This window comes from Ursus maritimus, unplaced genomic scaffold (genome assembly GCF_017311325.1).
Source record: "Ursus maritimus isolate PB19 unplaced genomic scaffold, ASM1731132v1 scaffold_7, whole genome shotgun sequence".
NCBI classification, from domain to species: domain Eukaryota; kingdom Metazoa; phylum Chordata; class Mammalia; order Carnivora; family Ursidae; genus Ursus; species Ursus maritimus.
The window spans coordinates 32138146-32152876 of record NW_024426885.1 but is presented as its reverse complement, the minus strand read 5'-3'; the positions used below and the strand labels follow the sequence as shown (position 1 = coordinate 32152876).

General features: G+C 38.3%; 2 protein-coding genes across 2 annotated transcripts in view; both read right to left on the bottom strand.

Moving 5' to 3' along the window:
- Positions 1-6993, bottom strand: part of LOC103658749 (cytochrome P450 2C21-like) — a 15765-nt gene extending 8772 nt beyond the window's left edge. Inside the window, exons 1-4 of the mRNA XM_040623769.1 lie at positions 6969-6993; positions 5424-5584; positions 3847-4023; positions 2793-2934 (exon numbers count right to left, since the gene is read on the bottom strand). Coding sequence (XP_040479703.1) covers positions 2793-2934; positions 3847-4023; positions 5424-5584; positions 6969-6993 — 505 coding nt within the window. The remainder of the gene's footprint in view (positions 1-2792; positions 2935-3846; positions 4024-5423; positions 5585-6968) is intronic.
- A 4582-nt stretch (positions 6994-11575) lies between these two features.
- Positions 11576-14731, bottom strand: part of LOC103670756 (cytochrome P450 2C21) — a 32265-nt gene continuing 29109 nt past the window's right edge. Inside the window, exon 9 of the mRNA XM_008699299.2 lies at positions 11576-12479. Within this exon, the coding sequence (XP_008697521.1) occupies positions 12298-12479 (182 nt within the window). The 3' untranslated portion in view covers positions 11576-12297. The remainder of the gene's footprint in view (positions 12480-14731) is intronic.

Genomic DNA, 14731 nt, shown 5'->3' with positions numbered 1-14731 from the left:
AGGGAAAGAGAGAAAAAAATAGAAATTTGTTTCTTAATCAAATTGGAATCTCATTAGAGACTTAAATATTTGTACATATAATGCATAATTGTACCATGAAATTCAACTCTGATTCTCTCTTTTGTGTACTCTGTTTGATAAATTCAGGGATCTGGGGTCTTTAAAGCTCACTACAGACCATGCTGTTTGACCACTTTGGGTATTCCAGTTTTTGTTTTAAATATGTAAGTTCCGGGTGCCTGTGTGGCTCAGTCTGTTAAGTGTCTGCTTTGGGCTCAGGTGATGTTCCCGGAGTTTGGGGATTGAACCCCACATGTGACTCACTTCTCAGCGGAGAGCCTGCTTCTCCCTCTGCCCGTCACCCCCCCCTTATGCCCTCTCTGTGTGTTGCTCTCTCTCTCAAAAAAATACAATCTTTTAAACAAAAATACGTTCCAAGAGGGTAAGAACCACCCAGTGCAAAAAATACTTAATAAATAGAACTGAATAAGATGTTTGACTGGCACATAGGATCTAGAAGTTAACATTTATTTAGAATGCAAAACATGACAGGCATGCTGTACAATGTATTACACTACTTTATAATTCCTCAAAAAGTTGTATGTCTTGGGTCTTATTTTATGTGCCTTAAAAATGAGGAAACAGGTCCATAAAAGCAAATATATTTCCTTTTTTTTCTTTTTTTAAAATTTTGCTTTTTCTTTTATGTATTTTTTTTATTTTTTGATGTAAATTTCCATGATTCATTAGTTGCGTATAACACCCAGTGCACCATGCAATACGTGCCCTCCTTAATACCCATCACCAGCCTATCCCATTCCCCCACCTCCCTCCCCTCTGAAGCCCTCAGTTTGTTTCTCAGAGCCCATAGTCTCTCATGCTTCTTAAGGACGCCCAGGTGTTAAGTGGTTTTTCTTATTCCCAAATCCACAATCTTAGCAACCGAATAAGATCACTGAGAGTAATTTGTGTTAGTGAATTATATTTTTCCTTTATTTGCAAAATGTATCATGTTAATAATGTCCAGTTTTGGTAGGACTATTCATTAGTTAAAACAAACATTCATTTATTATTTATTTATTTATTTATTTATTTTAAAAAGATTTTATTTATTTATTTATTTGATAGAGAGTGACAGCCAGGAAGAGAGGGAACACAAGCAGGGGGAGTGGGAGAGGAAGAAGCAGGCTCCCAGCAGAGCAGGGAGCCCGATGCGGGGCTCGATCCCAGGACCCTGGGATCACACCCTGAGCCGAAGCAAGATGCTTAATGACTGAGCCACCAGGCACCCCAAAACAAACATTTATTAACTTACTCCTATGAGGGAAAGATTCTGTGAATGTTAAGAAGTGGCATCTCTCCTAAACAGATGAGGGACCAAGAAAGATATGCAGAGGTAGTCATGAGTTTGAGGTCACAAAGCTACTTACTAGTAAAGTCAGAATCTGAAGCCACTGTAGTTAGTCTATAACCCATTTTCTCTAGTACCATGTTGCTAGTCAAATGGTGTGGATCCACTACCTGAAGAATATGTCTTTGTTAGTGGAGCATGTGATAACTCTGTGGTTTGATGGCTATCAGGAAGACTTAAGAATTTTAGAGAAGTTTTAAACTTCACCTTCTCAGGTTGAGAAGCTGGATTTTTATCTAGAAGAGAGGGATTATGTAAAGTGGTTAGGAACTGACTTATAAAATCAGAATGCTTAGAGAATGGCGCAGTAAGGAATGAAAATGGGAAGAAAGAAAAGGAAAATATAAATGGATATGATGCAAGAAAAAATGAACATGGAAGCAATGGGGAAACGAGGACACAAAAAAGACTTTTGCCATGTACACAGATTTACTGGTCTGGAGAAAAATGTCCTACAGTATTCGTAGTCGTAATCAACATAGGTCTAACCAGAGGGAAGTTATTTGGCTGAAAGAATGTGTCACGTGAAGGAAACACAGTGCCATTAGATCCCACAATGTGTGATAGCAGAGGAATTTCGAAGCTGTTCTTCTAGATCTCACCACTGGGAAAGCACTTGTTACTTAGACTGGGAGGACAGGAGGACCTTAAACAAAGGAGAATAATCTGGTTCTATCTCTGTCAAATAAATAAATAAATAAATAAGAACTGTCATATTAAAAAAAAAAAAGTGTCTCAATGTGCCAAAGCACAGAACATGATACAGTAGTGAGGGAAATACCCTCTTCGGTGAGCATGCAAGAAAAAAAGAGGAGAAAAGTGGAAAGGTTGCATTTGCAAGAGAAATTATATTTGTGAAGAGGAGTTTCTTTGCCCAGATGAGTATATTTGAAAAGAATGTTATTTGTATATAACTTTTTTCCTTAGGGACTGAGTCTTTTTGATAAAGAAAGACTGTCATTTCTGTTGAGCCAATCCTCACACTGCAAATACATTTGAGTAGAAATATATTCTGACATAAATATATTTATCTGGACATTGAAGGCATATCAAGTGATACCCATTTAGAGAAGCAGAAGGCTGATTCTTCTAGATCCTAAGACAGTTCTGCTTATTGCATCTGTCCCAACGCAGATCAGGAACATTCCACCACAGCAGGGGAAACAGTGAGCTCTGCCCTTCAAATCTCTGCTGCTGTTTAAATATTTCATTATCTTTTTGTACTATAATTTGAATTTAACTTATCCAATGACGGGGAGATGTACGAATGATGGAAATTTTTTCTGTGCACTGTCTGGGCAGGTGAAGAGTGGGATAGCTGTCAGTGTCACCCATCCATTTCTACCTGGAATTGCACCCTGCCCAACACCTGCGACCATACCTGTGACCTCTGGGTACTTCAGCAACAACAGGAGTCCATATCTCAGGGTGGTGCTCGTTGTCTCTGTTCCTGCGCTAAACACGTCCCATATGGTAACGACCAAGTTGTCCATGGTAAATTCAGACTGTTTATTGTGTTTTTCCTAGAAATGATGTGTTACAATTACTTGATAAATAAGAGAGTCTCAGAAGTAATTAACTCAATATGACACTGTTATTTGGTGTGAGCGCTACAGCTGAAGGTCAAGTTAGATAGCTGCTAGGGTTCTGTCCAACAGTTAAAATATAATCAGAGTTATAAACTTGCAACAAGTCCTTTCTGATTCTTCACTTTCTTGTCCCTTAGAGTCAATCAGTTGCTCTAATATTTCTTTGAAACATAATTTTTATTGTCCTCACTGCTACTATCAATTCTAGCATCTATTACCTATTTTATAATGTCTAACTTTCTCATTCAAACTTCCAGAACCACCCACCCCCCAAAATGCATCACTTTCCCCAACTGATCAGTCATTACACCTATGACAGTTCCTCAATTACAATCAAGATCACCTGTCTGAAAATTCCACCCACTTGATCACTGCACTTCTCATTCCCTAAGCCTACTTTGTTGTCTCTGTTGGTCAAAGCTACGGTTTCTTTGAAACCTACCTCATCTGTGAAGATTTCCTAGTGCCTTTCCAAAAGTAGGCCTTTGTAGACTCCTGTCCATTCCTGTGTTACCTCATTTGTTACATCATCCCATTTCTGATCTTATTTCATGAAGGATGATATGTTGTGTATCATTAATCTTGAATATGTGTGAGTGTATATTTCAATCTGCCCCCAAATAAAGAACCAGCTTTAACACAATAAATGTAAAACCTGTAAAGTCATTTTCAGTGAGAATTTAGAAATATCTCAAGATACCCAATGTGGTTTGCACAAACAAGAGGTTAGACAAGCAATTAATACATCTTTAGGAAGGACCATTTGTTTTAAATACCCAGTGTCACTGGGAAGAGAAAGCTAATCTGTGAATCACACCACCCACAAGCTAAAGTGTCACATTATACCTTTTCTATTTTGATCAGGAAGTAGTCAATAAAGTCCCGAGGGTTATTGAAGTCCAGGGATTCTTGGTGTTCTTTTATTTTTTCCATAATAAACTTAAATTGGTTAGCAATATTTTTAAATAACACATGATGACTTCCTGGAAGGTAATGTATTAAAAGAGGGAAAGCATTGTAGAGCTGAAAGAGGAAAGAATCATTCATTAATTCACTCAGCAAAGTTTAAGGGCCCATGTTATGTATCAGACTCCTAGTTATACGCTGAGTGGATAAGGTGAGTAAGGCATGCTTCCTGCTCCAGAACACACTTGGAATTTGAAGGAGAGGGAACTGACAAGATGTCTGGAGTTACAGTATGCACAAGTCTCAAAGGAATTCCAAAACCATTTAAATTTATTTCCTAGACATACCTCTGTGAAGGAATCCAGGAGCTTACCATCTTTGTTCCCAAAGGAGAGTATTGTCGTTCAGAAAAGTCAGTCAACCATTCTAAGACATCAGTGTAGTAAGAGCTAGAACACAGTGTTCATCCCAGTTTGACTAAACGTTTTTCTACAGAGTCACCTAAAAAGTTTGCAGGGCTCACCCCCTTTTTTTGTAATGAAGAAACTGCATCAGAAAGATTAAAGAAATGCCCATATTACTTAGCATTTTAGGGATTTTATACCCTCGGAATATGCACATTGCCCTTCTTCATCTGCCCAAAGCCAGTCCTAGAGTTTATTGACTCTACGTTTGACAGTACCTCGTGACTGAATCCCCTTGGTAGTCACTGAAGCCTTTTATTCAGGCCAGTAGCTTGTATCAAACTACAGAGAGAATGGAGAAATCTAGCTTCTAGGTCAAGCTCATTTCTTGCCTTGGCTAGGAATTCCTTGTCTTTGGAAAATATGCTTAATATCTCTGGGTGACACTTTTCTGTTCCAAGAAATGAGTAGACTCCTTGTTCTCTAGAGTCCTTCCAGGTGGAACACATGACCTTATGGTCGACACATAATTTTAGTTCTTAATGATCATACAACACAGGTCACTACCGTTTTCTGACATAGCACCATAGTAAGAAATATATTTTATATCATCACCGTCTTATCTATGGCTAGAAAATGGTTTCTCAGAAAATTACCTTGTTATAATTGATGCCTATACTACATTTCTCTACTACTATATTTCATGGTTTTTACAATAATTTTTAAATATTTATTTATTTATTTTAGAGAGAGCAGAAAAGAGAGCAAGTAAGCACGGTGTGGAGGGGAAGAGGGAGAGAGAGAATCTCAAGCAGACTCCCTGCTGAGCACCGACCCTGAGGAGAGGCTTGATAGAATGACCCTGGGATCATGACCTGAACCGAAATCACCAGTAGGATGTTGTGAGTATGAGCCACCCAGGTGCCCACCATATTTTTTGTTTTAAATTTCATTTCAATACTTAAAATTAAGTTGATAACTCACTAATTGGTTACAAATGCTATTTTGATAAAAATTACTTTAGCCATTTGTAAACAGGACAAAGGGATGAGGTAGGCATGAGCATAAATTAGCTAGAAAATTATTTCCCATTTCAGAGAACCTTGACCTTACCTGCATCCAGGAAGTGCTTGAAATTAGGAGGTCTTCATGAGTATGCTCTAACAAACTTAAGAATGTTTTATCATCATACTCAAAACGATTCTGGAAAATAATGGAGCAGATCACATTGCAGGGAGCACAGCCCAGAAGGAAAGTAGGATCACAGGGAGATGCTAAAAGAACAGAAGTTAAAAGTTAGAGCACTTCTGGGGCGCCTGGGTGGCACAGCGGTTAAAGCGTCTGCCTTCGGCTCAGGGCGTGATCCCGGTGTTACGGGATCGAGCCCCACATCAGGCTCCTCCGCTATGAGCCTGCTTCTTCCTCTCCCACTCCCCTGCTTGTGTTCCCTCTCTCGCTGGCTGTCTCTATCTCTGTCGAATAAATAAATAAAAATCTTTAAAAAAAAAAAGTTAGAGCACTTTTTTCATACTAATCTTTTTTTTATAATAATTTTTTTTTATAATATTATGTTAGTCACCATGCAGTACATCCCTGGTTTTTTATGTAAAGTTCGATGATTCATTAGGTGCGTATAACACACAGTGCACCATATGAATCTTAAGTTGACTGTTTAAAATGATTGAGAAGGGTTGACTTCTGGGATTCTGTTAAGTATAGGAATTACTTGCACATGTCATCATCACTGTAAATTCAACCTGCCTAAAATTTATTGTTTTCCAAACAAAGCTGTCAAATCCAGTCCATTTATTAATTTTCCCCAAGTATTCTATTTACATTATTCTCCAAATAAGAGCCACAAGATAATTCACAGAAGGAGGTCACTTAAAAATATCTTGAAAGGTGTGAAGTTTAGTTCTCAGTGTGAATATTTCTTCATGATGCCCACAGGAAGCTCAGCAACCTAATAAGTTCAGGAGACTGGAGAGACTTGAAACCCTTATTTTATAAAACATAGTTGAAAAGCTGGGTGTGCTTTTCTTGTAGAAGAGAATAATGATGAGAGAAATTGGAGTGCCATTTGGATATTTGAAAAAATACATTATAGTATTGGAACCAGGCTTCCTGTATATAATATAAAACATGACTCCATGTTTTGATGTTTGGTTGCTGACAACTTTTGAACCTCACCTTTTCTTCTTCTCTTCACATTTGGACAAGCTGATAAGAAAGCTAAAAGTCTCCTTCCTTTGGAAGCAGGACACTGAAAGTATACAAGCACTGACCTGCACACAGGAACTCATTCTCTACCCCATCCCTTAACCACCATAAAAACATCAAGCCAGTACCCTTTCCCTGCTCTCTCAAGCTGGGATTTGTTTTAAAGATTTTATTTATTTATTTGACAGAGAGGCAGCGAGAGAGGGAACACAAGCAGGGGGAGTGGGAGAGGAAGAAGCAGGCTCATAGCGGAGGAGCCTGATGTGGGGCTCGATCCCAGAACGCCGGGATCACGCCCTGAGCCGAAGGCAGACACCTAACCGCTGTGCCACCCAGGCACCCAGAACTTTTAAATTTTATAAGGGCTTTTTAAGCTTGCTGTTTCTTGTTGGGTCAGATACGGGATTTTGTGTCTTTTAAGGAATTTGCCCATCTCACCTGGGTTGGCAAAATTATTGTTCATAATACTCTTATTCTTTAATGTCCTGAAGGCACTATAGTGATGTCCCTTCTTTTATTCCTCATATGGGTAGGTTTTCCTTTTTCTCTAGCTAGAGGTTTATAAATTTTATTTATCTTTATTTTTTAAAGATTTTATTTATTTATTTGAGAGAGAGACAGAGACAGAGCACGAGTGAGGTGGAGGGGCAGGGAGAGAGAGAGAAGCAGACTTCCCCCACTGAGCAGGGAGCCCAACATTTAAGAATCCCAAGCACACCCTATCCTAGAATCCAGAGACCCTGACCTGAGCGGAAGGCAGGTGCCTAACCGACCAAGCCACCCAGGTGCCCCCCGCCTTCATTAAATTTTATTTATTTATTGGTGAGAGTGAGACAGACTTGATCTTTCAAAAAAAGAATCAGATTCTGCTTTCATTACTTTTTATCTTTTGAGTTTCTCTTTTTTTTGTCGTTCATTTCTGCTTTTATATTTTAATTCCACCTGCTGATGGCTTTGAACTTAAGGTTCCCTTTTATACGAAGGTGGAAGATGATATCATTGATTAGAGACTTTCCTTCTTTTTCTGTTTTAGGTATTCTAAGACTTTAAGTTTTCCTCTAAGTGTCCTGTGTTAGCTGCTTTGCCACAAATTCTGGTAAGTTGTATTTTCATCATTATTCAATTAAAAATATTTTTCTCGTGATTTATTCTTTTACCCTATGATGACTTAGATGTGTGGTTTAGGTTTCATGTATTTCAGGTTTTCTCGTTATATCTTAAAAATCACTGAAGTTTACTTAGTATGGTTTCTTTCAGCTTGCATTCATTGGCTTATCTTTTAAACTAGTAATTTTAGGCCATTTCCTTTAAAGCACAGTTAATTTTTTTCTCTCTCTGAGTTAGAGAGTAAAAGGAGCTGCCATTTAAAGTGTTTGAAGTTCAGTTTTTCTTTTCTAGACATTTTCTTTTTTTAAAATTTATATTAAAATGTATATTAAAATTTATACAAATGTTTATTAATCCTTATGGTCAAATTAAAAAAGAGTTCTGTTGAATTTAGGAGAGTTTATAATCTAATTCATTAGTTGTCTAATTTGGAGAGAAGTATAAGTAAACTAATTTGTTGAGAAAATATTTCACACTCAGAACATGGAAAATTTTTATGAAACTCTTGAACAAGCTAGGGAATTCATTGGGAGTTCATAGCCAGATTTCTATTTCTTTATTTGCCCTTTGTTTTCTGCAGTAATTGTGTGGGTCAGACCATGGCTTGAGCTAAAGGTTTAACTTTAAAGTCCTTGCTGGACAGAGCACTCTCCTTTCAGTTTTGACCTAGCTCATTGGTATATTCCTATGTGGCTATTTTATTTCTTTTGAGAAGAAAGAGAAAAAATTACATATTCAGAACACTTCAGATTTCTCATGTATTTACTCACACGAGGGCATGTAGCTCCTGACAAGCTAGAAGCATAAATTCCCAGTACAACATGCATTTAGATAATTTATACAGTTACTGTATAAACCAAGAAAAACCTTCTGAGAAGTCCTTTATCTTTGTTCTAACACCATATAAAATCAGTATAGGTTTCTTTTGTTAAATTTTTTACAAATTTTAAGATTTTCTTTATTTATTTTTAGAGAGAGAGTGAGAGAGAGTCGAAAGGGGGAGGAGTAGATGGGGAGGAAGTGGGGGGGGTGAAAGAATCCCAAGTGGACTCCACACTGAGTAGGGAGCCCAGGGTGGGCCTCAATCTCACAACACCGAGATCATGACCTGAGCCGAAACCAAGAGTTGGATGCTCAGCCATCTGAGCTACCCGGGCGCCCTAATTTTTAAGAAACATTATAAGGGATTTTTTCTAGCTTTATTGAGATGTGACTGACATATAACACTGTATAAATATAAGGTATATGACATAATGATTTGATATATGTATATATCACAAATAGATCGTCACAATAAGGTTATTTCACATGATTATCACCTCCATAGTTGCAATTTTTTCTGTATGGTGAGAACTTTTAAAATCTATTCTCTGGGGGGATGGGGTAGCCAGGTGATGGGTATTAAGGAGGGCAGGTATTGTGATGAGCACTGGGTGTTATGTGCAACTAATGAATCGTTGAACACTACATCAAAAACTAATGATGTACTATACATTGGCTAATTGAAAAGAATTTTTAAAAAATCTATTTTCTTAGCTACTTTCAAATATAGGGTGGTTTTGTTAGTCACCATGCTGTACATTATATCCTCAGAACTTACTCATTATCTAACCAGAAGTTTGTATCCTCTGACCATATTAACTCATTCACCCCACCACCCATCCCTGACAAACAACAGTCTGTTCTCTGTATCTGTCAGGTTGGGTTTTTTAGAATCCTTGTATAAATGAGATCATACAGTATTTGTCTTTCTCTGACTTACTTTATTTAGCATAGTGTGTTGAAGATTCAACCATGTTGTTGCAAATGGCAGTATTTTCTCTTTTTTTTTGGTGAATAATGCTCCATTCTATATGCAGTTGACCCTTGACCAAGATAGGTTTGAAATGTGCAGGTCCACTTTTGTGCAGATTTTTTTGAGAAAGACAGTAGTGTAAACATATTTTCTCTTATGATTTTCTTAATATTTTGTTTTCTCTACATTATTGTAAGATTATAGTACTTAATACATGTAACATACAAAATATGTGTTAATAAACTCTTTATCAGGAAGGCTTCTCATGAACAGTAGGCTTGAATAGTTAAGTTTTGGGGGGAGTTGAATTTATGCACAGAGGAGGATTTAATGTTTTCTATGTATAGTATCACGTCGTCTGCAAATAGTAGCAGTTTTACTTCTTCCTTTCTAATATGGGTACCTTTTTTTCCCTTTTTGTTTTTTTAATCTGATTGCTGTGGCTAAAACTTCTACTATTATGTTGAATAAAAGTGGTGAGAGTGGGGATGCTTCTCTCTTTCCTGATCTTAGAAGTAAAGCTGTAAATTTTTCACCATTGAGGGTGATGTAGGCTGTGGGTTTGTCACATATAGTCTTTGGTATGTTGACGTATGTTTCCTCTAAGCCCACTTTGTTGAGAGCTTTTATCATGAATGGATGTTGAATTTTGTCAAAAGCTTTTTCTGAATTTAGTGAGATGATCATGTAATTTCTTTTATCCTTCCTTTTGTTCATGTGGTATGTCACATTGATTGATTTCTGGATATTGAACTCTCCTTGCCTCCCCAGAATAAATCCCACTTGATTCTGGTGAATGATCTTTGTAAGGTATTGCTGAATGTAGTCATTGAGGATTCTTACATCTATGTTCATCAGGGTTATTGGCCTGTAGTTTTGGGGGCTTTTTGTAGTGTCTTTGGGTTTGGAAACAGGGTAATGTTGGCTTCATAGACTGAATTTGACAGTTTTCCTTCTATTTGTTGGAAAAGTTTTTGTTTTTGTCTTTTTTTAAAGATTGTGTGTGTGTGTGTGTGTTTTAAGTAAACTTTACTCCCAATGTGGGGCTTCAACTTACAACCCCAAGATCAACAGTTGCATGTTTTATTAACTGAACCACACAGGCACCCATATTTTTTGTAATAGTTTGAGACTAGGTATTATCTCTTTTTAAAATGTTTGATAGAATTCACCAGTGAAGCCATCTGGTCCAGCACTTGTGTTTACTGGGAGTCTTTTGATTACTGATTCAATTTCCTAGTTTTCAGTCTGTTCAGTGTTAGGCTTATTCTTGATCCTTGGGTGATCTTCATAAAGACCTTTAGGTTTTAAGTCAAGTGGAGGTGTTTCCTTGGTCCTTCCTACTTGGCCAGCTCTGAACTCCTCATTTATTTTCTTCTAGCTGAGAGAATTTACAAAAATTCTTTTCATATTCTAAGATTCCTAAATGTTATTTTATAGTTATCCTTTCATCCTCTCAGCACCTGATTTCAAATCAGCAATCACCTCTAGGGTAAAATCACACAAATATCAGGCTTCCCAATATGCATTTCCCAAGCCCTCTGTTATTTTGTCCCAAGAAATCCTCACAGCCTTCCTCTCCTTCCCATGCTGACAAATATATACGTGTGTGTGTGTGTGTGTATGTGTGTGTGTGTGAGAGAGAGAGAGACAGATAAACCAGAAAGAGAGGCAGACATAGGTATAGGTGTTATTTCTGGAAAGTTCTGGTCATTGCAACGAAATGTTTACACATGACATGATTTCCTACTTTAAAATCTAAGAATTTTTAGTTAAAAATTACTAAATCTGCAAAGGAATTCAACCCTCAGCATATAGAAGGGATTGGTCAAATAGTCTTTTTATTACACTCATGATAGAAAAGTAAACAGATACATATTTTTTTGTGTTATGCTTCAGTATCTATGAAATATAAAAGTGCACATATATGTGCAGCCCCTTCCCATCTATTCCTGAAGAATAATGAAGATGTGTGCATATTGTAGGATTTTTATTAACAAAGGTTTAAAAATAATCTACTCTTGAATGAGACAGTTTTTTAAATTACTAAAGCCATGCAACAGGGTAGTATATATATATACTACTTGTAATAATATCTATAGTTATTATATAAGTGTTATCACCAAATCATAGGTATGTTCTACAGAAATATATATGTATACATACATAAAACATATTTCTATATGTGTATTTGAATATAACTATATTTACATATTATCTTTCCCTCTTCATTGCCTTCTTTGTCTGTGTGTGTATGTATATGTGTGTGTTTCCAATTGTGTGTTTAACCAGTAGGTGAAAACAGGAAAGGCATCCTTGGACACACCAACAGATTCATACTTTCTCTCATATTATTGCCTCTGACTAGAATGACCATCCCGTTTTCTCCCTGCATGTACATACTTATACATACATACATACACAAATATGCACCCAACACATTTATTTTTTAATAACCACTGGGACAAAAAAAATTACACATGCCAACTATCAAGAGATAACAGTAAGAAATGAGTGAATATCATATATTTAAAAAATTTTTTAACTCATGGGATAATTTTTAATAGAACAAAATATATTAATAAGGAGCTTTACATTGGTATACACTGCAGATGAGATACAGCATAAGATCTCAGGACCGGACTACAGAAAGAATTTAATTGGAAACTAACAGTGATTTGTTTCATGTGGGTAAAATTGAACAGAATCTTAAAGGATGAGGACAATGAGAAGAGACAGGTTCAGGAATGTCCTTCCTGATGTGAAAGGAGAGGTGGACAGTGGCTCACACAAAGCACAGAAAGCATCTGGCTCATTCAGGTGAGGCCAGAGTGTGGCTCTGCAATCTGGCAGCCTGGCCTTTCTTCAGACTGGAACAAAACAGAGCTTAAAGAAGGGCGGTGCAGTGCCCAGCCCATTCACAATAGGGGTGGTGTCAATGTCCTTTGGATCAACCAGAGGTTTCAAGGTGAAATGCTGTAAAATGTTGGTCAGTAGTAAAAACAGCTCCATGCGGGCTAGGCCTTCTCCAACACAAACTCTCTTTCCTAAAACCAACACATAAATTCAATATTCATTTAATTCTGTTTCTGAGTTAGCACACAGGGAGGCTTAAATAAATATGGATTGAGAAAATAAATATATTAATAGAGTAACCCATGGCTTCTTTTATCTACACTGAAACGTGGTTTCCTTCACACTTCTCAGTACATATTTTTGTGTGCATGCAAAGAGGCAAGGGCAGCTTGCCCCAAATGGGCCACTTTGGCATAAAGATTATTTTGAATGAAAAGCAATCAAAACCCAGCAGATTCAAGAAACTCTCCCTACCTCTCCTTCAAGTGCCTGCCTGTACCAGGAAGACAGCATTTAGCAAAGATTCTTCTTTTTCTATGAAAATTCTCACCGTAAGAGGTTCGGAACCTGTGTTTTTGAAACGTCTATTCTCACTTTCCTGCTAATGGTCTTCCTCCCTGTTGAATCCCCAAACCCCCACCCCTCTTCTTAACTATGGATGTGGTAGAAGCCTGTGTTGCCTGTCTTTAGGATTTCATGTTTGTGGGTTCCCCATACCTGTGAAACTAAATTTGATCTTCTCCCTTAATCTGTCTACTGTTCATTGGATTTTTAGTCCAGCTGGGAAGGACCTTGAAAGGCAGAGGAAAATTCCTCTTCCTGGAAGCTGGCCAAGGTGGCAGTATGCTTTAACTCACTGGATACTGCTTACTACAGACAGGATTGCGGCTGGAGATCTGTGGGACATGGGACAGACAGCTGGCAGAAGGTAAGATTTCCTACCATGTCAGTCTCCTGGATCTGAGGAGTCTGATGGAGCAAGAATGGTGAGAGTCCTTTTTCTCTCTTTCTAAATTTAGAGTAGCAGGAGAAATACTTGTGGAACTAGTTCCTTGTGTTTAATAACTCTTGATAAATTTGGTAGCGTACTTCTTCAGGGGAAATAGAACAAACCAGAGATGGTCTTTGTTTTCCTTTGTATTTTTTATATCATTTGCCATAAAAAGCAGGTACCATCGTGCAGAAAGCAGGCATAGGCCCTATAGGCCTGCTGTTTGAGCCAGTCCCACAGACTGGTGAGTTCATGGTTCTCATCAGACTGGCACCTGTTGAGATAAACTTTGCTGTAGGTTAAAGGCTGTTGCTAAGGGATATCTTGGAAACCAAAACTCCAAAATTGGTGGGCACAGGTGGAACACTGAAAAGCTATGAGAGCATTCACCACCTCAAGAAGGCTCCTGTGAGGGGCGCCTGGGTGGCACAGCGGTTAAGCGTCTGCCTTCGGCTCAGGGCGTGATCCTGGTGTTATGGGATCGAGCCCCACATCAGGCTCCTCCGCTGGGAGCCTGCTTCTTCCTCTCCTACTCCCCCTGCTGTGTTCCCTCTCTCGCTGGCTGTCTCTATCTCTGTCAAATAAATAAATAAAATCTTAAAAAAAAAAAAAAAAAAAAAAAAGAAGGCTCCTGTGAGGAGGTGGTCACAGAACAGGATAGACTGACATTTGGTCACCTACCAAGCTCAAGAAAACTTCTGTGCAATGAGCTACACTGTGAAAAATGCACAATCGCCAAAAACTGCTTGGGGCACATCCCTCTCAGGTGTTCGTGTGGTTCAAGGAGACCCAAGGTTTAGACAAGAGAATACCAGATAGGGGCATCTGGGTGGCTCAGTCGGTTAAGCATCTGCCTTTGGCTCAGGCCATAATCCTGGTGAAAGGGAGCAGAAGGCTTGCTGAGGGCAAAGCACAAGCTGACTCCCTGCAACCTCCCCCACTAAGCACACACTCCTGGCTGGGGTATGCCTGACATTGCTCCAGGAAACTGCCAACTGTCTTAAAGTTAATGCCTTACTAGCGGGAAAAACAACCTTAACCTTAACAATGGCAAAAGCCTCCAGTGTATTGTAGGATAGCATATGAAAATTCTTTTGAAAACTACCCATTTGGGGTATCTGGGTGGCTCAATTGGTTAGGTATCTGCCTCAGCTCAGGTCATGATCCCAGGGTCCTGGGTTGAGTCTGGCATCAGGCTCCCTGCTCAGCCGGAAGTCTGCTTTTCCCTCTGCCTGACTCTCTACGTGCTTATGCTCTATGTCTCTCTCAAATAAATACATAAAATCTTAAGAAAAAAAAAAGAAAAGAAAGAAAGAAAGCTACCCTTTTTCCCTATCCCCAACTCCCATGTATATAATCAGTCTACCCTCACAACCCAGGTAGAGCAGCACTTTCTACCCACGGGTCTTGTCCCCATGCTTAAGAGAAACAACAAAGACGTCTCAAGAATTC